General features: G+C 45.5%; 1 protein-coding gene across 3 annotated transcripts in view; it reads left to right on the forward strand.

Annotated features, from left to right (window-relative positions):
• AKAP13 (A-kinase anchoring protein 13) overlaps nt 1–25,580 on the forward strand; it is a 188,498-nt gene that overhangs the window by 78,363 nt on the left and 84,555 nt on the right. For all 3 annotated transcript variants that reach the window (XM_072345260.1, XM_072345262.1, XM_072345263.1), the window contains exons 6-9: nt 5,598–5,781; nt 15,095–15,284; nt 18,143–20,960; nt 24,338–24,414. In XM_072345260.1, coding sequence (XP_072201361.1) covers nt 5,598–5,781; nt 15,095–15,284; nt 18,143–20,960; nt 24,338–24,414 — 3,269 coding nt within the window. The remainder of the gene's footprint in view (nt 1–5,597; nt 5,782–15,094; nt 15,285–18,142; nt 20,961–24,337; nt 24,415–25,580) is intronic.

Below are 25,580 nucleotides of genomic sequence, written 5' to 3' on the forward strand. Positions count from 1 at the left end.
TTACCCAGCACTGTTCCTTCCTGGGCTTTGCCCCTAATTGTCTGTCAACTCACGTGAACTCAGATGGCATCCTAAGTTTATTTCAGACTATCCCTAGTTAAGGATGACTTTTGTTACCATGGTGTTCCAAACACAGCATTACTTTCAGGTGCTGTGTAATCATGTCTGCTCTTAATTATTGCAAGTGCACTGTAACTTTCTAAAGTACATAGTTGTTAGTGCTGTTAAGCGTAGGGTTATTTACTGTTACTGTTCCCTGTGACATTTAGAAGGCTGTTGTTGAAATTGAACAGATGGGTTATACTTTATATCTAGAAATCCAAATTTAATATGTATTCTGAGGATATATGCAATCTAAATGCAGGACTGTAATTTTCTATTTTAAATGATTAAGCAGAAAATAAACGAACTAGAAAACCAGAGCAGAATATTTGGAGGTATGAGTAATGATTATGGCTTGTTTGTGCTGCAGTAGGGAGAAAAAGATGACAAAAAAAAAGTAGGGAGGATTTAAGGTATGGAAAGCTTAGAGAATTTAATCCATGAGTTATCTATCAGTAGTGACCAGATCGCTTTCAAAACTTCTTTTAGGAACCAGTCTGTTTAATTTGCTCATCAAAATAAGTGATGAAATCCAGACCGGCGGTTCTGATTTTGGTGGTGTGAGCTTTTCAGGTTGATGTTTTCAGAGTGCAGTGATGATCAGCTGTGAGAGCAAGTGATTCCCTGTGAGAAAATTGGGAAAAGCTGTCCCTTTGATGAGCTGCAAGATAGCATTGATTGCAGGCAGATAACTGGAATACCATCTTAGCAGATAAAACACTTAGCAGCTCCCGGGCCTTAGGAATGCAGTTACTGACGTCTTGAAGATGTCTTGAATATATAGTTTCCCAGAAGCACTGAATAGCAAACATCCATATGCAATAATGCTTCTTGAGAAATAAAGCTCTGTGAGCTCACTGGGGAGATGGTGGGGAAGAAGTTGCCTTGTCCCAGTCTGGAATAGTTGGGAGTTATGTTTAATAACGATGCATGAAACCTAGTAGGATTGCAGTGTACAATGCAATGGGCCACATCAGTAGAGATCAGAAAGATCTCGAGAGGATACCAGAAACAGAGAATGTCTGAAGAGAGCAGCAGCAACAACAACAAAAGCCTTATTAAAAAACAAACAAACAACAAACAACTTTCAGGACTAACTATAATGAAATTAGGAGCTACCTTTTTTTCTTCACTGGAACATGTTAAAGGGATGTGGCTGATGGTATTTTCTGGACATTAAGCTTTAATCTGTTCATCTCCTGCGCTCCTTTTATAGTTTCTACTTGAATGCTTTCAGGATAATAGTTAGCGGTTTTCTTTTCCCTGGGTTTTGTGTTCTTTCCTATCTGCTTCTCACCTTTCTCTCTGCCCTCTGATAAAGGCTTGTGTAGCATAAATGGGCATGATCTTTCCTGAGCCAACAGTACAAAGTAGTCTGTTCAGCTACAGTACCTGATAAGATTAAGAAAATATATATTTTAATGTAATGCCCTCTGCATTGCAAAGTGGGAAGCAGAAAATGTTCAGCCAGTGTCTGTGGCTGAGAAACCATTGGCATTAGTGTGTTTCTGTTCCCTTAGGTGTTAGTGGGAGTAGGGACATGAAGATAATTTAGTGTGCTTTGAAAAAGTCTTGTTTATAAGATTAAAAAAGAATTGCCCTCATTTTTTATTAACTGAACTGGTAACTCCAGCAACTGTCTGTTCACCTTGAGCTTCCTATAGTGCTGTTGTCTTCTCAAGCACCAGGTGACAGCTTGTTTCTAGGTTTAGCTCGAGGGTTAATCTGAGCACTGAGAACCCTTTCATCCATAAACAGGATTTGATGGTAGACTTCAGAACTGCAGACAATACATGATTTTGGCTGAGAAACAAGGGAAAGCCACCATCACAGGAAGAGTAGCAAGAGATACTTCGAGCTGTTCCAATCCATGGTTTTCTCTTCCTCACCGAGCTGTCTCAGGGTATGGAGGGTAAATTGAACCATTCAGCATGGATTTCTCTAAATAAATAAGCAGCAGATTTTCAAAGGAAATACAGGGGCTGTTTTCTTGTTGTTTTGTTTTTTATTTTTTCTTTTATTTCTCTTATTTAATCAGGATTAAAATGCAAGTTCCTTCTTAGGGAATGGCTTGTGTGTTCTCAGACGTGTCATACCCAAACCTTTATATTTTTGTTCTACTTCAGTGCTTTTTTATTTAGTGCTAAAAGCACCTTAAGCCTTAATCATTTACAGTTAGCAAAGTACATATGATACTCTTCTATGGAAATTTTGACCTTAGCTACTCAGATAAATTGTTCATGTGTCACAGCTGCAAAAAAATACATTAAAATGATACATCTAAAGTCTTCTGTTTTGCCAGCTGGATTAGAGTGCCCTGCCATTATGGGACAATAATCATATGTTTCAACTCTTGCCTATTACTAGGAAACAAGAAAGGAACAAAAACAACTTTGGTCTTTCCAGTATCGTGTTTCTTGCTTTTCCACAGTTTCCTAATTACAAGAACCTTTTTGTTGACATTTAAAAGTCAGCCATTTTGTGATGAGGAGCTCATGCCTGGTGTGGTAGGAGAAGATCTGGCTACTGCTGGTTAAAGCTTCTGTTGTTCTCCTGAAAGGCATTTTGCACCTTGACAAGGCATTGTAATCATTGACTGAATTTCCAGCATCCCATGTTACAAGCCTCAGACCTTCAGAGCTGGGATGGCTGTAGGCATGCTGCTTGTCTTCCTTCCGTCTCCATCATGCAGCACTCCCATACTCAATGCACACCTGCTCTTGGTTTGTTCTGAGCAACACTGTGCACCAGCAGATGTATTTGTCATTGTATATTAGTAGTTAATCCAGTCCACAGATGGCACACGCCTTTTCACTGTAGCTGTGTGAGTTTTAAACACTCCCAAACCCTCTAAAGCCATTGCCCAGAGCCCTGCAGTTGTTGTGTGCGCAACACTTTGTCTCTTTGCTGCCATCATCCGTACCCATCTGTTGGATGGCCTGGAGCCAGTCTGTATGTCAGGCAGATCCTTTCCAATGGACCTGGAGAATGAGTCTGTGTGTTTAATATGCTCAGGATGGCAGCATGCCATGTCTTCTTGTATGCATCTTCTGTGCACGTCGTGGCTGAGCAAAGGCATTGGTGCAGTGCCAAGTTCAGGTCAGCTGCATTTGTAGCCACCTCTATCCACCTGTACCCACTAATTTGACAGTAGTGAGGATTGTTTTAAAAGAAGTGGAGAAGAAAAGGCTGGATTTTCAGAAAGTGCATTCAAATGAGTGGATTAAATCACGTGAACGTTTGGGACGAGTGGGAGAGGCAATTTCTCTATGGAAATATGTGTAGGGAGGGGCACCCAGGTGGATCAGGGGATGGATAGTTGCAGGTACCTTTCGGAACTTGCAGTTGGTCTTTGTTTTTATTGAGGAACCAAGAGCTGGTAAGCAGAAGATGCTGCTTCCTAGCTGTGCAACTCTCAGCTAAAGGAGGAAGAGGCGTTTTGATCCAGGAATCCATGCTTATGCTTTTCAGGTCTGCCTTGGTGCAAGGCTGTTTGTTTCAGTTAGGAAGATGATGTTCCCTTTCAACAAGGCAGCTAGAGTGGGAGACGATGCCTTGCTGCAACAGATGTGGTCAGACCAGTGCAACATGTTCTTTATTTGGACAGCAGTTATTTGCTCCAACAGAAGTGCTGTGGTGCTTCCTACATCCGCAGCAGGAAGAGTTGTACTGTTTTAATTATGCTAGTTGACTGCCAGTTTATTAGTGCAGTTATTGTGAGAGCTCTATGCAAGTACAAGTTCACAAGGTAAAACTTTGGGCATATGCTTTCACTCTGGGTAAGTCCAGTCCTGTATCCACGCTTTCTCCCTTCTGCAGCCGTGTCAGTAGTTTCTCTCTTTTGTCTCATCTATTTGGTGTCTTCTTTCTCATTATACCTTAGGCCCAAAGCTGACAGTCTTTGATTAACTACCTTGTTGGGCTGTTTATTTCTGAAGCATGACGTGCTGTTGCACTCAGTACCAAAATCCTTGTAGTCACTCTCCCATAGACTGAGAACTTGTCTGTAAGACCAGCTATATCTTTTTTCTGTGATCAGCTGGAACCTCCATTCAGACATACTCATGTCTTCAAGATAACATGGTTTTGCTTGACAGTAATAAAAGGACGTTGGGGAGGAAGAATTGGTTCGTAGCCAGGAGATCCTATTTGGAAGAGAGACAGTGCCAGAGAGCTTTTGTTCTTGAATACAGGTCAGTTCTTCAGGAGGGGAAAGTCTGTGTGTCAGGCATGGATAACTCCCTCTTTTTGCATTGTTTTTCACTGAAGGCCTTAATGATGTCCCTTAAGAAAGCAAGCAAGAAAAACAGCAGCGCACAAAAGTGATTTCTCTTGGGGTTTGCTTCTTGGGGAAAAAAATAATTAAATCTTACAGGCATTATGCACTTGTGTTTTTAAATGGACTATGTAGATTTGGCTGGCAACCAAATTAATAACCCAATAAATCACCGCTATGATATTAAAGGTATTAAACCATTGGCATGGTTTACTCGGACCCAGCTGGTGCATTTTTGTTGTGCTGCTGCCACTCAATCCTGCGATCCTTTGTTAATTAAAAGAACAAATTTTTATTTCTTGCAGTTTTTTAACCCAAATGCTTTCTCCCTCCCTGCTGAAGTAGCACGCTTTGATCTGCAAATGCTGTGTTTCAGCGGTGCATCTGGAGCCCATTTCTGGTGGAAGTTCTCGGGCTGCAGCTTTTAGAGTAGGGGGGATACTTTACTGAGATGAAAGCTTAGGCTCAAGAGTGACTTTTACCGTATTAGAAAGTCACGGTTATTAGACATAAAAAGCAGCAGAGGAGATTACTAGTTTATAAATGCTGCTACTCAGAATTATAGAACTACTGCAGAAAGCTGAGAAAAGCTGGGCTAAGGCACAATCAAGCCAGGAAATCAAAAGCCTCATTTTCATGTCCATATGAGAGACTAAAACTGTTCTCTTTTATAACTGCTCTGCATTTGTTAGTCAGTTGTAATTGATTCTCTTCATGCCTTGGGACAAATCAGCGTTCCATTAAATAACATAACTCTTAGATTCCTAAAAGCTGGTCTTGGCCACGGGACTAAAAAAGGCTTGGATATACAGAGAAATGTACACCCCTGAAGATGCCAGGAGCTGTATGGAAGCCCTGCAGCTCTGTGGTTGTCGTGGCTGTCCACAAAGCCCTTCTTTTCACTTTGACTTCTATGCTCTTTCAGTCTGACCCCGAGATGTCCTGAGCACGTTCAGTCCCACTGGAGCCAGTCCCTTGCTTTCAAGCAGCGGTCTCTCCTGGATTTCGCAGCCAGCTTGTGCAGAGCGTGTTTTTCCAGGTGCTGCAGTGTTTAGGTTCCTTGGCTTTTTGGCTGTCAGCACCTTTAGTTCCATGCCAGCCATTGTGCTGCACTTGGCATGCGTGTGGCTTGTCTCCAGTAACAAGGATGTGGGGGTATGGCATTCACCTCAACGGCAGCCTACAAATTCTTATTTCTTTTATTTTTCCTTATTCCCAGAGAACGTCCCTCGGGAGACGCTGATGCACTTTGCAGTGAGGCAGGGTCTGCTGCGGCTGACGTGGTTTCTGCTCCAGCAGCCAGGAGGAAGAGGAGCACTCAGCATCCACAACCGTGACGGTGCAACACCCGTGAGCTTGGCCTTGGAGAGGGGCTACCAGAAGCTGCACCAGCTTCTGACTGAGTAAGAGTGATTTCATGGTTCCTCTGCTTGTTTTCCTTTATCATGCTTCCCTTTGCTTTAATCCCTGAAGAGTGTCTAATTGGGGAATATTGGTTGTAGGTGGATGGTTGGACTGGATGATCTTAGAGGTGCCTTCCTCCTTAATGATTCTAAAAGCTAAACTCTACTCTAAAAAGCAAAACTACAGAAAAACCTATTTCAACTTTATTGCTAGAAACAATGGGAGAGTGACCTTAGTATTCAAAGTAAGTGCAGTAATACTGTTGGGTTCTCCTTTTTTCTTCTACAGGCACGTTGTTCTGTTTCCAGCTGTGCCTTGCAGCCCAACATGAGTCATGATAATATCAGCTAATTAAGGCAAACCTTATACAAACACAAGTGAAAAATCTTGTCTTCAAACAAGTACAGCTGTTGAAAGGAGTGCAGCTAGCAGGCTGGTGGCTGTGACTGTCACGTTTGTGCTTCATAGATCTACAGGCTTTTGGTTGGATGTAATCATAACCATTCTGTTGAACTAAAGCAGCGTCTGGTAGAGAATAAATGTCTGCTGGTATAAGTAAGAATTTAAGTAAAAAGTAATGCAAGTATTTGCAGCAGAAACTGTTCTGTTCCACAAGGGTAGAAGCAGCCAGATCTTGCCAACAGCAGCGAGTAACTTGTTGCATGAGCCCTCAGTGCAGCGTTTGACAGAAAAACTTCAGAAGATGGAAAGTTATTTCTGAATAGCAAATGTCTGGCTTACCAGCTTTAAAAGCTGCAGCTAATAAAGACAAAGAGCTTAAGTTCAGGGGCAGGAGGGGTGTTTGTAGAAGTTTTGGTCTGCATGTCTGCTGTTCTGATGCCCAGTTCTCTTAAGCTTTGTTATTAACTTTGTTTTCCTGATGGGAATTTTCAGATGCTGAGGGTTTATGTTCAGTGACCCAATGTCATGTTTAGGACTCTTCTGTGTTGTCCACGTTCTCACGCAACGTTTCTTTATGCTACAAATTGTACATTATTCTGTTTTCTATAGTTGTTGGACAGGATGTTAGAGGAAGCAAAATGTAAGTTTGGCTGCTCATGTGCTTGCATTTAAGTTTTATCTGAGCCGATAAAGCCGACTACATAGCAAGCAGGGTGAAGGAAAAGGTGCGGGGAAGAAGGTGGGACAGGAGCTCTACTCTGATCTTTTCTTCACCACTGTTGGCTGGGATGAATACAGAGATGGCAGCAGCGTTTCTCTTTTTCCCACGTGAGTTCAGCAACACTCATAATGTGAAAATACTCAACGGTCTTGCAGGCTGCTTTGTAAAACTGGAATAAGCAAATTCATCCTGAAACTGCAGCCAAGAGCTCCAAGGTGATACTAATGATGTTAACAGAATTTGCATACTATCTCAAAGCCTAAATTGACCAAAACTTGATGATGAAGCTCAGAGCAAATACTGTGATCTGAATATGAGTTGTTAGTTTTAAAAGAGGAGGGAAGTAAACAGAGCTGTTGCAACTGCTATTCATGTATTTGGCAGTGTGTTTCACAACCGGTTATGTGGCATTGCCCTCTGCTAGTTACTGGGACAGCTGCTGGTGGTGTTGTTTAAGGGGTTTTTCTAGTGACCTTTGCAGTACATCTTTGAACACGAGATACTCAGTACCTTTTCCATCAAGATGCTGCTGGCTCTTGCTCTTTTTAATGTATCCTAAAACCATTTAGGTGAGTTAAGCAGAATTATGGTTAGTTTCTCTCTTGGGTGAAAATACCACACCTAACCATCTGACAGCTGTGCTATGCATCTTGTTGCTCCAAGAAGCTTGCAGTGGTTGGTGGCTGCAATGAAGGTGGCTCATTTCCATAGCAGAAGATTCTCTATGCTTGGTGCTTTCTGCAATCAGAGGGGGATCAGGGGCTGAAAATCCCTACTGGGAGGAGAAATAGTGAGTTTCAAAACAGTGAAAAGCAGCCAAACGCCACGACAAGAGTATATATTATTTACATGCTGTCAAAACACAATGGATACTGCACAACCTCTTCTCTGCACTCTGCTTATGCACAGCCTGTATAAACCGCGCACACACATTTGGCAGGCAGTGTGTGCCACTCAGCAAAATACAGAACAGCAATGCATGTTAGTGAGAGCTTGTACAAAGGAGCCATTATTTTTACAAGTAATTAAGCTCCACTTTGGAAAATAAATGAATGCAGCATGTTTTGTGTTGCATTATCCTTGGGGGGGGGATTTTATTGTTCACTTGCTTGCTAATTTACAGTACCCTGCATTTCACAACTCTTCTCTTGATCAGTGCAGGGGAAGGGGTGACGTTGTGCTGTAATTAAGGCAGAATCATTAAAAAACAGACAGAAAACCTCTGTTGGTGCAGTTTTGTCTGGGTTCAGCTGCAGCGTAAATATTTTTCTCCAAAACTAATGACACTGGTGACACTTGGAATTTCTGTTTGTCAGATGAGCTTTCCCTTTTCAGCTCTTGCAGTTCATTTTAAGGATTCAAGATGCCTTCTGCAGCAGAGCTGCAGATCTAGAAGCTTTCTTTTTACTGTAGGCTGGAGCCTGTGATGTGCCTTTTGCATCCTCTGGCAGAAGTGATGCACCCACAGCTGCTGGCGGGGCTGTATGCACCTGATCTCCCATAGAAAAGCCTTGGGAAGCAGGCATGGTGCAGAGTTCTCTCTGAGTTTCAACAGTTCCTGAGTTCAGGAGGAGTGAATTGAAAAATGAAGGCTCCTTTGTTGAAGCCTGCTGCTACCTTATGTTTAAATTGGGCAACGCTGGCTGCAGGGCGTTGGCAGTTCTGCTGTGCTGTGCAAAGACAGGACTCCAAGGAAGCAGCAGGGCTTCTAACCAGGGTAGGGTGAGTAACTTGGCCTCTGCAACAGGACGGCTGTGTTTTGCAGTACTTGATGTTTTTTAATATGGTTCAGTGTAGCAACATAATCTGCCTGCCAGCTCCATGTTCTCTTCAGTGTAAGACAGGCGAGTAAAATGGCTCCAAGAAATGGCTCGTGTTCTGAATTTCGGAGTCTGAGTGCTGTTCTGTAAAACATACTATGATTTTGTAACCTGATTTCATTTCTGCAAAGCGAGGTTCTGTCCAGCAGCCCTAAAGTGTCAGTTCTTTTCTTTCAGTGAAGCCAAATGCGTGTTGTTCTTTCACAGCTGAGAGTGAGGGTAAGAGAAAAGTAAAGTCTGTAAGGAAAACTTCTGCATTTTCCAGTCCATGCAGAGGGGAGGACACAGAGCACAAGTCTCTTGTGTTTCTAGCATTCATTTTGCTTTTCTGTATTCTCTGCTGGCCTCTCATTACCATGAAGCACATCTGTGTGTCTCTGTGGGTTAAACCTCCAGGTAGCAGCCTGGTGTCCCAGATGTGAAGCCATAAGCCAGTATTAGTGCAGATTTCCAAAATTAAACTGACCTAGATTTAATTAACACACACGAGGAACAGCTCACTGGTAGCAGAAGTTTCTCGTGAACGTTTTGCAATGCTTGATAATCACTTGCTATTGTTCCAATTTTGTGCAAGTCTGTGCTGTAATCTCCGTGGTGCCTCTCAGATGAGGAAGGTTTTTCAGTCACTTTACTTTTGTAATTGAATGCTCTTTTCTGCTTTTCTGGGCCAGGGCTGCAAAAGGATTTGTCTGGTGTCTCATTTCTTTGCACACCAGTTCAGCAAGTCCATTAAGCGCATTTGATTTCAGAAATCACCAGTTCATTTTCAGCTGTCTGTGGTACAGGTGCATTCTGAAATCACAAGGTTTTTGGGCTGGGAACATCACTGACTGCAGTGAGTTTAGTGCCAGGCTGTGTCAGTGCATAACAGGGCTCTGGCCTGGTCCCCTCTGCAACCCTTGCCCTAATTGCGAGCTGAGTGGCAGCACTCCAAATCTCCCCCCTGTTATTTCTTCCTCTTTGGTTCCCTGTGCAGGGAGCAGGAGCAGGAAGCAGTAAACATGGAGGACCTGATGAGAGATCCGTGTGATAAGAGGATGCTGCTTGGGTACAGAAGTATGGGAGAAGTAGTGATCCAACAGGGCCCTGGTCTGAGGCGCTGCAGAGCTGTTTAATTGCTAATTCTTCCTGGCTGGAAGGATGCTCTGGCTTTCCTCTGGCTGTGGTGTTACAGCAGGGGAACAGACAGCAGCAGGGGCAGTGTGATGGAGCAAGAGGCATTTGTGCTTCCCACCTTCCATTTACTCACTCATCACATACACCAGCTTTTACTCCTTTCCTGGTGTGTTCCAAAATCCATATCGAGATCTTCCTTTGTGGGTAAATCTAGGAAAGTGAAACAAATGCAAAACTGTACGTAACAACAGGCAGCTTTTCCTGTGGAATGTGTGCTGGACAGTTTGGCAAATATATTTGATGAGGCCTGAGAAATGTTTGAGTTTTAGAGTTCAAACCCTCTGAGGTAGGAAATACATTGCATTTGTTAAGATAACTGGACTTGTCCTAGGATTGCAAGTCTGCAAATAACTGTTGAAGGAACAAGCCACCTTTCTTCTCTTATATGGTTTCCTATTGTATAGCATGTTGGTTGTTGGACTGAGAAGTTAGCATTAAATATCTTGAGTTCTGTTGTTGAATATTTGATGTGATATTGGAGGCTAAGTCATGCAATCCTGAATTCAGTTCAGTATCCAGACACTCTGCAGTTCACATTTTCATGGAGCACCATAAGCAGTTACTCATTGTTTCTGCAGCAGATGAATTCTTTCCTTCAACATCAGAAGGGTTCCAATTAGTGCTCTGTAGAATTTCCTTATGTGAGAAATATTTGGTTTTTGTTGTTTGGGGTTTTTTTGGCTGCTTTCCTATGGCTTTCAGTACATTCACCTGAGGCAGAAATACTGCCTTTAAATCACTTTCCTGTGTATGAACTGTCCATTTGTGTTAACCCACTCCACCATGTATTCTGAGTGGGTTTTTTGAGCCCTCCTGTATGATGTATAACTGATGTTCCCATAAATGGGGAGGGAAGTGGAAGTGCTGGTGTGCACTTGTGCTGTGTATGCCTTAAAGACAGTGGGGCTGTTGACAAAGAGCTGATCATACCCATACAAGGCCTCTGTTACCCAACGTTCAGCAACAGCATTGAATTACTGTCTTGCCTGTTTCCATTTACTTTGTAGTGGGACAAAACAAAACAAAAATCTTTTAAAAGAATATGAAGGGAGCACAGTCAAAAGGGACACACTGAGTCCTCTTAGGGAGTAATAGCATTGCCACTAAATATTAATTGTAATAAGTAATGAGCGGTTGTTGGCGTTGTCAGTAGCTGGTTATTGCTGGCAGCCTGCAGTTCCGTTTGAAGAACAAGGAGATAGTTTGGAGTCCCACAGCCCCGTGTGTGATGAGCTTAGGAAACTGCCTTTTGTTTGTTGGAGTCTTGCTCTGACATTCTGGTGACTGTGATAAATCTGGGTGTGGATTTTCATCGGAGGGGCTGTTGGTTTGATGTATGTAAGTTGTTAGTGTTAGGGACGTGTTGTGCAACAGCCACCAAGCCCAGCTTCCTGTCCCAGTAGGCACCATTCCTTGTTTATCCCGGACCACAGACAGTCTGTCTGATCTCGTATTTTCAGTGAGTTATTAAAACAGCAGCCATAAATCAAAATGTGAATAGGAATGTCAGATATGTAATGCTAAAATCCAGTGTAGGTTTTATTTGTCTTAGACAAAAGAGCATCTACATTCTAGCATTTCCTAGCTTTTTGCCATGGTCATAACACTTTTTTTTTTTTTTTCTTTTTCCCTTTTTTTGAAGTGATTTTATTTTCTTTATCATGTGAATCTGATGCTTTCAGAACCACCCCCCAGCTGTGGCTAAGCTTACGGTAAGATCCCAAGAGCCAGCAGTGCTGCTGGGTTTGCTTTGTTCCAGCCAAGGTCTGGCTCAGAAATGTGAGGGGATATCCCCAGGAAACAACAAACACCTTGACTTCCTGCACCGCCTTCTGCACTCGCCTGCGGGATCCCCCTTCCTAGTATGAGGCTCTGCTTAACCCACTAGAGATTGTTTGGATCATTTGTCCAGTCTCTTCCTCAGCCTACCTCTCCCCTTCGGATAAATCCTACTATCTGTGTACTGGAAGGTGCTTCTTTCGGAGTCCTGACGTAGCCAAATTTCAAACCACTCCAACCAATGAGCTCTTCTGAAACTCTGAAGGGCTTTTCCTCCAGTTGGAGCACGTTTGCTGTTCTCCATTTCTCACTTATCTTCCCTCTTTTTATAAATATCTCACCGGTATCTGCAGGAAGCTGGGAGCTGCTCTGGGTCGTTGCAGCCGTTCCTCCACTGCTTTCCGCCCCTCCTTGGCCCAGGGCCATCCTATCAGCTTCACTACCAGACCAGAATAGATCTGCGCACAAATACGGCACCGCTCTGCTCCTCCTTCACAGGGGATGGCTTTTGCTTGTGGAGGTCTAAAAAATAGCATCCCTTGTAGTTTCTCATGTGTCGGATGTGTTGGTCATGCTGTGGTTTGAGCGAGTCATGGCCTGAAAGCATTTTGGAGGTGGTGAGAGGTCGGGTTTGCTCCTCCACTCGCTGCATTTTGGGGTCAGCATCCTTCTTTGAGCCCCGTTTCCATGGGTGAAGGCCCGCTGGTAAGTCTTTCTCCATGCAAGCACTGTTCTTTCATGAAGGCAGCCGTTTCCTTTCTGTACAACAGAAAATAGGCATGAAGCAGAGGAGAACAGGGCTGGGGGACTCCTGCCAGGTTTTCTCAGTGGAACATGGCTCAGTGCATATGACTGTGCTGGAGGTGAAGGTGTTCATACGACTGCTGTGGACTTTGTTGGTCGGTCCTTCACTTCTGAGCCTAGGGAGATACTTCCATTGGTGAAAATCTGGCTCAGAGTTGGTACAAGAGAAACTTTCTGTTCACTGCTATCTTTTAAGTACGTCTGTCTGTAGGAAGCTGTTGAAAGGGCAGGGTGAGAAAGAATTGACCCAGGATGGACAGATCCTGTAAGACGTGCTTCCCCTGTTGCAGGCAAACTGCTTTTAAGGCTTTTGTGCTGAATGGAAGCAGATTTTTGGACTACTTAAATGCTGGAGTTTCTATCCATGTCTGTTGGTAAATATTTGCATTTGTGTTTTTATCTCCTAGTAGTTCACCTTGGGTATGCGCTCCTGTACAATTACAACTACTGCAGAAACTGCTAATCTGCACAAAATGAGTGCCTTTCATAATGAGGGAGCACTAAATGTAGATCTAAATCCTATTTTCTGAAAGCATGTGTGTTTCTGTAATTTCTCAATGGAAGGTAGGGCTTGTAGTGAGCCAGAAAGGAGACACACAAATGGTTAAGCTCAACAAAGGGGCAAATGAGCAGGAGAGTGTTCTCATGTGATCTACGTCCTCTTGAAAGTGATTGTCTGAGCAACAGAAATAGCAGCGTGCAAACAAGTTGACACTTGTGAGCACTCATTTGTCCTCTCTGCTGCAGTACATCAGCGCCTGAATGTGTCAGTGGGGATGACTTGGAGGAGCCAGTGGATTGAGCCATCTTAATTATGTACAGCATGGGTGACTGCTCCTAAAAACGAGAGCTCTGTGTTATCTGTGGTTGGTTGTGATGTGAGAAAGATCTTGTCTATTCCAAAAGGCCTAAGCCCTTTTGTAGACCGCAATACAGATTTGCAACCCGAATATGGAAAGAAGTGCTGTCTTTAATCAGCAGCAATCACTGCTGCTCACAAATGATCAGCCTGACCTGCAGAAGGTGAAGGTAGCAGATTGTAGCAGTGGTGGGATGTGCTCATGATATTGCAAGGCACCGTGCTCCCTTGCAATCCCACTGCAGGTATTGAAGCCTTTGTGGGTTCTCTGAGGCTGCAGCTCTGCAGACTGCTCTGTGGGTGCCTGTTTGAAGATGCTTGTAAGTATACTTAAAGCTGATGAGAAAGTGGAGAAGGAGGTTGTGTTCTTGAAGCTGGTGATTCATGAATGGGTGAGTATGTTTGTTTGTGATGATGGCTTCATTGTGCTCCGATAGCTGCCCTGAGCATCGTGATTTCTTGTACACAACAGCTGAAAAGAAAAATAGTCCATTCAGAAATGTCTGTGTTTCCTTGAAAAAAGGAAGGTCATTTCTGTAGCCACGTTGTGCTTGTGATGTCTTGGTTGACTTCAGTGCCTCGTTGATTGGATTTATACTAATAACCACAAAAAACTGTACGCTTCCTCCTGCTTCTCTATAGAAATATTGATTCTGTTTAAATCAAGAGTTATTCTGCAGAAGTCAATTGAGTTATACTGTGGAAAAGGGTGGAAGACACAGATTCGCTTTGTATTAATTTGCTTTGTGTCCTGATTTTACCCGAAATGATTCACAGGGAGGGGCTTGGTCACTGCAGTGGGGCATGGCAGGGACAGCTGTTAGCCCTCCGTTGGCTGCGGCTCTCAGTAGGGCCTCCTAATCATTCAAACAGATTTTTTGCTGTCCTGAATCAGTTCTGATTCAAAAGGAAAGTTCTGGACCTGAAGCTTTAGGTGAGCACCTTGGTAAGGTGAATGCTTCCGTGTGCCTTTACTATGCCATTGCTGTCTCTGTACAGCTTGGTGGCAGCAGCCACGTGAGGTGGTGCAGCATTGGGTTGCAAACTTGTGCACCATCAGGGTTTGGCTTTGAGGTGACTAGGTAGAAATTTCTACTTACGAGAAGTAACTGCTGAGTTAGTTTTTCATTCTGATCTATAACAGCACCCTTATATCCTTTCTTGTCATTTGATAAAGAGGATGTACATGTTATTAATGCAGAAGGTCGGCTGTCTCATAATAGAGAGAATGACTTGCATAGAAACAGTTTCACAGGGCAAGCAAAATTCATTTCAGGAATGACAAAACTGCTACAAGCTGATGGCTGTTGGGTGTTTGTGAAGAGGCGTGCTGGTTTCGGTGTAGAAGTTGTAGTATCTGTATCACAGAATTGTCACTCCCTCTGACTTGTCCCCCTGCGGTCTGTCTTTCAGGTTGCTGTTGTTCCACAGCAGCTACTCTGGTGATCTACACCTGCAATAGGTTCTATTTAAAAAGCAATTGTACTCCTTGTTGCTAGTCACTCATGTGCTCTTCCAGTCTGGGGGAAAACAGCAGGTCTCCCTACTGGCTGGAGTTAGCTGTAAATCACCTTCATTTCCAGGATGGAGACGTGTGTGCGTGCATGTTCGGCTGTCTGGCCCTGGAGCCTGTGCTCTGCTTCACTTGGGCCATTGATTAGATGACTGTCCAGAGTGAAGAACAGCATGCGTGTCCTGCAATGCAGCATTCCTTCTCGCTCGCAGGTTAACCCGCACTGCTTTTATTTCAGAGAGGAAGCCACAGCGCCCGACTCGTGGAGCACCCTGTCTCACACTGTGCACACCGGGGACTACTGTGTAAAGCATCACCAGCAGCTCGATGTTTACACACTGACGGCTGAAACCAAGGAAGGGAAAAAGGCCAGCCTGGAGAGTGACATACGGCAGCTTCAGATGCACATGCAAAGCCACCGGCACACGGTAAGGAAATACCCCTGAGGTGACTAAGAAGAAGGAGAAGCAGGTGTTTGCAGCAGCCTGGTGCCTGGGAAGGATGTCCACATATAGGAACTATTTGGGTGCATGTTTAGTAGTGAGTCTAGACAGAAACCTACCTATTTTCTCTTCCATTTCATGCCTTTCTCTTCAGTTGGGGCACCCTTAGCACAAAGACACATCAGAAGGGTAGGGAAGCCCCCCTTGAGGAGTGTGAAATGGCATTAGGTGTGCTCTGGAGGGTCTTGGGGTCAGTAGGTGTTAGCACAGTAGATGTGTCTCTGTCCAGACAAGAAAGAGTCAGAGAGAAGAGTGAAGGGAAAGCCTTTGGGAGGCTGATGGAGGAAACTGCTTATCTTTGTGCCTGTAGGACTTGGGGGACAAGCCTACCCTTGCTACGCAGTGTGCATACCCACAGCCCTGCCGTTGTTGGGGCCCATAGTAGGCTGGGTACAGGAACAGTGCTGACACAAGGCAGGGACTTTGGTGAGTCCCCCTCAGTGCCTGAAAATCAGTGCCCAAGGGACTCGTTCAGGAGGGGAAGATGAAGCAGCGAGGTGTATCTGTGTGACTTCTCAGAACCGCTCTGCATGTAGCACAGCTGCCATTGTGTTATCGCCCATAGATCTGCTGCTGTAGGGGTGTGGGGTTTAAATAACGCTGCTCCAGGGAGTTTCTGTTCCCTTAACAAGCAAGGAGAGAACCTTTGTCTGAAGGAAAGTGGGGGTCAGAGCTTTTGGCCACCCAAGCCGTCGTCACCCTTCTCTGAGTGGGTGGTGTTAATTACTCCCGACCTGAGGAGGAGCTGGTGGTACAGCAGAGCTTACCATGAAGTCTCCTCCCTGTGCTTCTCCTTTCCATCAAATAACACTGTATGCAGTTGGCATATCGAGCTCATTTCGTGTTAGCTGGAGCGAATGCCAGACGGGTACACGTCTGACACTGAAATCACAAAAGGCTATGTTTAGACTTTTTCTTTCCAGCGCTGTTTCACTTCACATCTAATCTGATTTGGATTTGGAATGCAGCCCTGTAATTATTTCATTTAGGTTCATTTAGGGTCAGTTAGAAGCCAGTTGGCTTCCTTTGGAGACGGCTGTATTTTTCAGGCTATTGGCAGAGTGACTTTGCCATGATGAAGCTGGGGCTGCTATAGACCCTCCTGTTGAATTCTGCGCTCGTTCCAGAACATATGTCACTGTTATCTCTGTCCACCCATCCTGGCTGGAGGCCAGCAGCACAGTGTTAGATGGAGATGGCAGCTTTGCTAGCCTGTGCTGCCTGCCTCCTGGGCTTACCTGCCTTAGGCTGCCTCAGAAGACACAGCTGTGCCATGGCTGGCAACATCCTCAGCTGTGTGGGAGCAAGGTGGAGGGGTTGTTTTAAATAGGAGAGCCATCACAGACACCAGAATTAGGTTTAGTGGTCTGTGATTCAGTGATTTGGTGGCAGTGGTCACAGTTTGCAAACCTCAGATTGTGGAAAGAATAGCAAACACAATATCCTCAGGGCAGCAGAGATTGTCACCACCGCCTGCACATGCAAAAAGAAAGAAGTTTGAAATAGATTCATTAGAGTGCTGAATTTTTAGAGGGCCACAGGCAGTCTTCTCCTGCTGACTGGGAAAGCAACGTGCCCTCGGAAAGCATGCAATGAAAGCCCAAAGTTTGCCTTCAGAGCTGCTTCCTACTGAAAACCAAGGAAGCCATGCTTCCAAGCCAGCAAGCTGAGCAAGTCTTCACTGGAGGGCTGGGCTTTCTTATTAATTTAACAAATCTTTTTTTTCCTGGTTTCTGTACACTGAAATACAGCAGAGAGGAGAACAAAAAGATGATATTGAAGCAGAGATGGTTCTTTTAAAGTAAAGATTTGATTGTATCTAGCTATAAAGCTTAGTGAATCCTGGACAAAGCGGATATGCTTGAAAGGAAATGCAGATTAGACAGGAACTGAGTACTTTGCTACTGTTCCACAATATTGCACATATTAATTTTAATAGGATGTTGTCATTTTCAGATTTTCATTTCCACATAGGAAATATATTTCAGATATTTAATTATGCATGCATTACTCTGGTCCTAGAAGTAGGAGACAAGCGACTGTGTTAAGACATTGACAGCCAACTGCCTTGTCTGAAGTGGTGTTTCCACAGGATAGGGAAACCGAGCAACACTGATCAGAACTGGGGAGTGCCGCTGGGCAGGGATCTGAAGTTGTTCTCAAACAGTGTTTGCTCAGCCCTTTGGGACCATTATTTGGTAGACTGAATTCTGCTGTTTGCTGATCTTGGATTTAAGTGCACTGAAGAAGTAAGCGTACAGCTACTTGAAAAGCAGTGATAAAAATGACAGAGCCAAACTCTTCTCAGATGGTGTAGAAAGGAGTTAGAGGGATAAACTTCAGCTCTGCGTATTTTGGACATGCTGCTAGGAAGAAAATCCTTCATAGGAGGGTAGGATGGCACTGAAAGAGGTTGTTCAGAGAGATACTTGGTCCTCCATCATCAGAGGCTTTTGGAATTTGGCATGCCAGAGTCATGCCTGACCTGATGTGGCACTGCTGATAGGCCAGCTTCAGGGGGGGAGGTTGCACGACCTCCAGATGCTTCTTCCAGCCAACATTTCTGTTATACTAATAATTTCAGTATTACTGCTTAGCAAATCAATGTATGATATATTTGTGGTTCTGCCCTAGGGGTTACAAGCATCACACAGGTGTACAGCAGGAGCCGCATGAAATAGGTGTTTGTATTGTTAAGATATAGGTCTTATATGTGGTGAACACAGTGTGAGAGTGTGACAGAGCAAAATAATCTCTTCTTTTTTTTTTTTGCCTTGTAACAGAGTTCAAGGAAGCGGACAAAGACTGTACGGGGAGCTTCTGGAAATAGCTGTGGCAATGGAGCTGAGCCAGTTGGTCACTCAACTACTTCATCTCAAAGCCTAGGAGAAATGCCAGGAGGAGGAAGGAAGGAAAGTCCACCTGATGTCCTTCACCTTGACAGTGGGCAGCTCTCAGACCAAGCCCATCAGGAGGATGAGTGCCCCAGTGGGTCACTGATAACTCGTGTTATCAATGCGCCAAATGGCTCACTAGGTCTGGGGGTGGTGGAGAGCCCAGAGTGCTCCCGTGAAAGCAAAAATACGGTGACGTTGTGTAAGAAGGAAGAGGAGGGGCCAAACTCTGCTCAGAGCTCCGGGACTGTATCTGATGAGAATGGCTGCACAGTGAGCCCGTGTGCAGGCGTCAACGGTGCTGTAAATCTCCCATCCTGTGGAAATACAAATGAGGAAGCTGGAATGACATCTGCTGGAGTTGTTTTGGATCAAGCCGGCTTGTGCAGTAAAGATAGCACCCATCAGGAAGTGGGAACTGCTGAGGAGTGTGCAGCTGAAAGCACTGTTGCTGTGGTTGAAACTGCTGGTGAAGCCCCAGCTTCCCGAGAGGGCGTGGATGTGGCCATGGGCCAGACCGAGTGCAGGAACTGTGCTGGGGCAGCTGACAGGGCGCCCGGCCAGCGGCAGGTAGAGGATGGGATGTCTGAGACCCCTGCAACGAGGACTGCAGATCCAGAAGAGCCACAAGCAGCTAAGGAAGAACCCACGAGTGCTGCTCAGCCCTTGCTTGATGGCTTTAATGGCACTGAGTGTGCAGGTGGAGAGGATGCAAATGTGGGAGTGGTATCAGCGTGTGACAGTACAAATGCAAATGTTAACACTGATGTCTCTGTTGGTATTTGCAAGAGTGGTGATAACGATGAGACTGGAGTTCCAGGCATTGATCTGGTAAGCAATGGAGTTTTGCAAAGCCAAGGTGGTGCCTGTGTCAAGGAAAGGCAGAGAGTCACTGTGAGCACCAGGGCACCATTGCCAGCAGCGAATGGAGCAAAAGTACCTGTGTCTGCACCTGCGTTTCCTGATGTGGAAAGTCAAGACAGCAGTGAGAGTGTGGAGCCAGAAGGGCAGGTGAAAGTGGGTAGCGCAAACGGCAAATCCAGCTCGCCCTCCCTGGATGACAGCGTGGAAACTGATGGCCCTGATGCTGGAGCTGAAAAGGGCAATATTGGTAGAACTAAACAAAGCAGTGAAAAACCCACGCATTGCCGGGGGAGCGGTGATATTGCTGAGCATACAAGCAAAGCCATGGAGGGCAGCAGAGCACACAAAGAGGAGCCAGTGGGAACTGATACCAGCAGCAGCAGCAGAGAGGGAGGAAGCGTGGATTCTGCAGACAGAGCTCAGGAAGTTGCGAGCTGCTGCCCTCCTGTTGATCAAACTATTGTTAATGATGAAATGGGGGACAAGTTAAAGCTGGATGGCACTCAAGGGAGTGAGCAGGAGTCCAGATTGCTCCCTCTGGAGGATGCGAGCACGTTCTCAGCAGGGAAGGAGCCTCCAAAAGCTGAAGAGAGAGCAGAAAGTGCTCCAGGGCAAGAGATGCCCTGTCCTGATGCAGAGGGTCGGACAGGAGATACTGCAGTGGCACCTCCTGGACAGGAGGCACCCCTGTGCAGTAATGACCCCGTTTTACCTCCATGTGCCAAGGGCGCAGACTGTACAGAGGATAATTTTGTAGGCACACCCTTTGTAATTCGTAATGAAGAATCTAAACAAAAGCAGGAAGTGGCAGCAGCAGGCTCGGCTGAGCTGGCCCCGCCGCACGGTCAGGAGCGTGGCGGGGTGGCTGGTGTGCTGGAGGACTATGCTGGGGCCCCAGGCCCTCCCATGCAAAGCCTACAGCCTCATGTTGAAGAAGACACAGCCAAGCCTGAGCGGGAGGCCTCAGACAGCAGCCAGGAGCAGGTTTTGTCAGAGAATCTGTTTGCCACGGTTGTGAAATCCTCTGTCGGCAGTACAGAGAGGCCCTCAGCCAGCAGTGATGCGGGTGCTGGGCTGAAAGAGCTGGGCCCCAACCAGGCTGGGACAGCAGGAGCAGGAGATAGAATCATGCAAGGAACTGGGCCAGCAGCAGGGAGTAACCCTTGTCTGGATGCAGGGCTGCCCCAGGAGCATGGTCCAAGCCTGCAACACATCTCCCCACGCAGCAGCACCCCCGAATTGAAGGATGCTTCAGAAACGGAAGCCCCGAGCCTTGCTTTTGAGGCTGAGGAAACGTTACAGATAGCAGCGATAACCTCCATCACAGGGTATGAGGAGGAGCAGGGGGAGATGGAAAGTGTCCTTCCCAGAGCCACACTGCAGCCCATTGCAGAAGAGCCCACGTGTGACAGCGACTCCAGCAGCGACACCGTAGGTCCAGGAGGGGATGGTGATTCTGCTCCTGCTTTGACAGCGGCACAAGGGTTGGTCACTGCACAGCCTGAGGGTAAGCAAAGCCAAGGCATATCGGAGCCAACCCCTTCGCCCTGCTCCTCTGGCTTCAATGCTGTTGAGTCACCCGAGCATGTGGGAGTAAAGAGTTCAGTTTCGGCAGATGATGGCTCTTCTCTGGATAAAGTTCCTAAAATGGTAAAAAGTTTTGATGCCGTAGTTTTTGCAGCTGAGACCCCTTCATCTACTGGCTTACCAGCTGAAGGAAAAGTGGGGCCTGAGCCCCAGCCTACAGTGGATGTGGCAGCCGGCCTTAATGGAGAGGCGGATTTAAGATCCTCTGCCAGGAAGGACGTCAGCCAGGCCATCCACGGAGCCAAGCCTGCCACAGGTATGGAAAATCACTTCCTTTAATGCTGTGTAGCTTTCCTTTGTTGCTGTGCCTCTAGCCTCACATCAGCAAAGGAAGGGAAATGCGTGTGTGGGGCTGCTGTGCAGAGGATGTGTAGGTGTCTGGGGCTTGCTTTTCTTTCTTTCTTTTTTCCTTTCCTCCTCATCTGAGAGAGAAAACTGAGGTTACAGTTGAAGCTTCTGAGTTGAAATGTCTGGTTCATGGCTGGCACTTGAGGCCAGGAAAGGAAATCATGTCATATGAAGTTGTGCAGAATAGTTTCTAGCGCGTACATCCCTTCTGTGGAAAGGATGAATGGGAGGAAGATATTTAGACTCCTGTATCTTCAAGCTGCACACTTGCGCCTCAGGGTTCGTTTGCTTAGTGCTAATTTGAGCAATTCCTTCACTTTCCCCCCTGTATTTTTACTGACATGAAATCAGAAGACAGAGCAGTGCCGCCTTGCATTTTCTTTGGTCTACTCAAACAGCTGCTGGTGTCCTTCTGAACTGTGCAAAGCCACTTCCTAATTGGTGGCATTAGGTCATTTTAAAGAGAGGGCCAGCCCTGCCCCCTCTGCCTTTTCCTGTCTGCAAAGCTTTTGTCGGGCTGAGCAGCCGGGTGTTTCCCAGTGCACTTCAGCAGGGTGGGAATGCAGTGAGGAGTCAGCGCCTGACTGCTGGGATCTGCTGGGAGGGAGCGGTGTGCTGTGCTGGGTGATGGTGGGGAGCACGGCCTCTCTGGGGACAGCTCAGACCTGCTTTTGTGCTGCATGAACCGATAGAAAACATCCTCAGGTAACGCCAAGAGATGGGAAACAAGCGGATTTATTGGAGGAGGGTGAAAGGAGTTTGTCACTGCAGCCCAGACTTAAATCATAGGTGAATTTGGTGCAGCTGAGATTCCCTTTGCATCCCACCTGTTCCGGCAGCTGTTGCATGCAAGCGGCTGAACTTTCTCTGTTGCTGTTTTTTTTTCTTTGCTATAATTATCCAGTGCATTCTCTTTCCCAGCACTGAATAAACAACCTAACAGACAAAAAAAGATAGAAATGAGAGGGGGGGGGGCATAGTATTGAGAAGAATTACTAGGGGTGGGGGAAAGGTTTGTTTAATGGGGGTTGCTGTTAGTAATAGCAAATGTTTTTGTTTTTTTCTTTGAGTTCTTTGGGCTTTAGAAAGTTGACTGGTCAGGAGAGAATCAGTAAACTTTAGTCAGGAGTTCACTAGTAAATACCTGGGATGGTGTAAAGGTGCATTAGATAGCTGCGTGCAGAAAGAACTTCATTTTTGTGCTCTGTCAGATTGACGTTTCAATAGGATGGGAGTGGCTGTAAGGCAACACCTTGGGAGTGTTAATTCAGGGAGCTGCTTGGGTTGTACCTCCTTACAGCTCAGGTCTGTCGCTCTGGTTGGGTTCTTGGAGCCATGATGCTGTGTAAAGGAGTTTTTAAAGGAGAAAGGACTCAAAAACCCTATAAGACAGTTACCGGAGTAGAAAAAAATAATAGTTGGAGATGTCAGAGGGGTGTTTGCTGCTGGTGTTGCATACATGGCTCATGTTGATGTCTGCTCTCTGTGTGTGGTGGTTCGTGTGCTCAGTCTGTCAGGGCTCCATGTGAATTCCTGTCTGCTGTGTCAGTGCTGTGGAGTTTTCCCTGCAGTCTTGGGGCTGTATGGAGCATTTTGTGAGTCGCTGGTGTGCTCAGAATGAATCAAATCTTGTTTCAATAGGCTACAATAAAGCCTTCTCATAGGAAGTGTAGGTCATGAGGCCATTTCTCAGAAACGCGTGTGGTCAGAAGCTTATTGTCATGCTAATTGATCAGAGGCTCAGTCAGCTGATACTGCTGCTGCCATTACTCCAAATCAAAAATTGGACTTGTAGGTTTTTTTTTATTAAGTTTGTGTATGTAATTATATAGAGCTGTGCTAACGCCTCCAAACTGATGCAGCTTCTTGACAGCAAGCAACCCCAGTAAGGTCAAGCTGTGTAGCTGGTGCCATACAGCCATTAGCAAATACTCTAATTGTTCCTGCTGGGCCCCCTTCTATGGCATTGCTGTGACCCCAAGCTGTTCTCCCCACAACTGTGATTACTGCTTCTCTAATAAATGGGGCTCTCAGAAACTTGTGTCATTTCTGAGAGTCTGCCCCTAGCAGCACTCAAACTCATCACACTGAGGTGAAATTATGCCAACTTGAGTTAATAATACTGGGTTCATTTGTCTTGTGCCTTACAAGTATTCCTAAGGCCCCAAAGTCAAAAGCAGATGGAAGACCAATTGGCAGCAGCAATCACAGCAGCTTTCCAGTGGATGTGGAGGAAACCTCTTGCAAAGTTGCTTCCTCAAATGGGAAAAAAGCTGCTGCAAATGTGCATCTCCCTTAAGGTGCTGATATTCATTGGTTGTTTGTTTTTCATAGTAGTCAGAAAGAGAATGGGATTCAGGCAGGTTTTTAGCCCTAACACGTGGGTGGCTTCACCAAATCACTGCACTGCTCTGCAGGCTGGGTTAAAGGGCCGTGATAAATGAGTTTGTTGGGCAAACTGCTTTGCAGACAGAAATCCTGTCATTGAAACATCTTTGGCTTTGTGTTATTTCGTCACGTTCATGTGTGTCATGAGTGCTCTTGTCTTGGGGGAAAGAGGTTTTTACAGCTTTGATGTTAATGCCAGGGAAAGGTACGCAGAAGGGAAGGAACCTTTAGGGGGTGGTGACTGATGAAAGCTTTTGTGGTTTTGCTGGGCAATGAAAGCATGGGATGGTGTTTGTATCACAGCAGTGATGAGGAGCAGGGGAATCAGCTGGGACTTGGTGAACCCCACCAGACAAGGCTTTGCCCTCCCGATCCCCCATCCTAACCAGCATCTTTAAGGCAGAGCTGAATTTCCAAAACTTGTGGTTTTTCAGCACTGAAAGTATCAATGGAGAAGGCAAGGCTTGTTTCTTGCAATTTCTACAGGCTACGGTAAGAAGAAAAACAGCAAAAAAAAACTTCAGTTCTGTTACTGGAGGGATGGGAGCCAAGTGAATACATGGGCAAAGACACGTGGATGTGCTCAGCCTCACCTGGAGCCTTCCAGGACTGCTCGGCTTTACTTCTTGCCATGCTTGTGCTTTTCTCAGAGTTTCCTTCAGCCCAGACACGACAGTTGTTAAAACTAATAACAAACAAGCAGCAAAGTCGGGAATGAAACCAGATGTTGGGAGTGAGATGGGCTTGTTGAAGGGGGTTTGGTTTTTTTGTTGTTGGTTCTTTTTTTCCTCTTTTCTTTTTTCTTTTTTTGAGGCTGGTTTGAATAAACAGAAGAATCTCAGCGGCGCTGAAAGGAGTTTGTTTTAAATTGCCTGTGCAAACCCTCTGTTTTCACAGGGAAGTTGGAAATGAAAACTGAAGATGAGGTGGATTTTATGAAGGATCCCAGAGAGAGCGCAGCACGCGAGGAAGCGGTGAGTGTCATTTATGCATTGTCACCTTCTGTTTTTTGTGTGCCTTTTAAAGAAGTGCTGCAGACGGTCACCTCAGCTCTGGTTTCCTTCTGCAGCCTTTGCGGGGCTGAACATCGTCAGTGGTTGTCACGTTTTGCTTCAGCCTTTTAAAAATAGCGTGGGCTTTTTTAGCTCTTGTGTATGTAGCACACTCTGGGTTAAGCCACACGGAGGTTGTTCCAGTCTGAGGAGTGCAGATTGGCCCCAAAGGTTCCAGAGTTACGTTCTGAATAGAAGATGTACAAAGAGGAGGGAGAGCCCCAGATACTTCACATAGGGGAAACCATAGGAAAAGGTTGTGTTGGAGATCCAGAATGAGTTGTGTCCATTTCAAGCATTCCCCCTGGCCCCTCTGCTTTGCAATAACAATGTAAATATTGGGCTTGACAGGAATGTGATTTTGGTTTAAAAAGCCCCTAATACGCGTTCTGCTTTATCAAGAGCTGAGTTTTTGGGCTCACCTTTCTTAGCTGTGTGCACATTCGTTTCTACATCTGATATGTAGCTTCTTGTTCCTGAAGAAAAGTATTTTGTAAATGCTGAATTGCTCCAAGCCCGTGTTCTTGCACGTTGCTGCTGAGCAGCTGTGTTTGTGTGTCAGCCTGCGATGATGAAGCTGTTAAAGGATGGGGGGGGGGGGGAAAGCACTGCAGAGATGAGTTAACAGTGCAGGGTGGAGCACCAAAAACTTTGCTCATCCCACAGTAAAGCTCTTTAGGCAGCAGCTCAGTCTTGCCAAAGCTTGTAATAAAATCAGGTTTATTTTGTTTTTAACAAGTTAAGGCTTTCTTTCTGTAGCTCAGCGAGTTAGCCAGGGACTAGAAGTAATGGCTTTTCGAGGTAACATTTGTGTGTCTGATATTAATTAATGGAATACGTGAGGGTAAAGATGCTGATGTTATTTTACTGACCCATTATTAGAGATATGGTGACTAATGCTCACGTACCTGGTAGTACTTTAAGATATATTTAGAAGGTGCAAATTAGAACCAGGGAATACTCCCTGCATTTCATTTCAAGCTTCTGAAACAAGAAGAAAAAGGGAACGTACACAAAGTTTGGCTTCCATTTTGCATGTTTGACAGGCATTGGGAATTTTTTGTGTGTTCTTTCTTCTCTTCTTCCTC

Source organism: Excalfactoria chinensis, chromosome 10 (genome assembly GCF_039878825.1).
Source record: "Excalfactoria chinensis isolate bCotChi1 chromosome 10, bCotChi1.hap2, whole genome shotgun sequence".
Classification (NCBI taxonomy): domain Eukaryota; kingdom Metazoa; phylum Chordata; class Aves; order Galliformes; family Phasianidae; genus Excalfactoria; species Excalfactoria chinensis.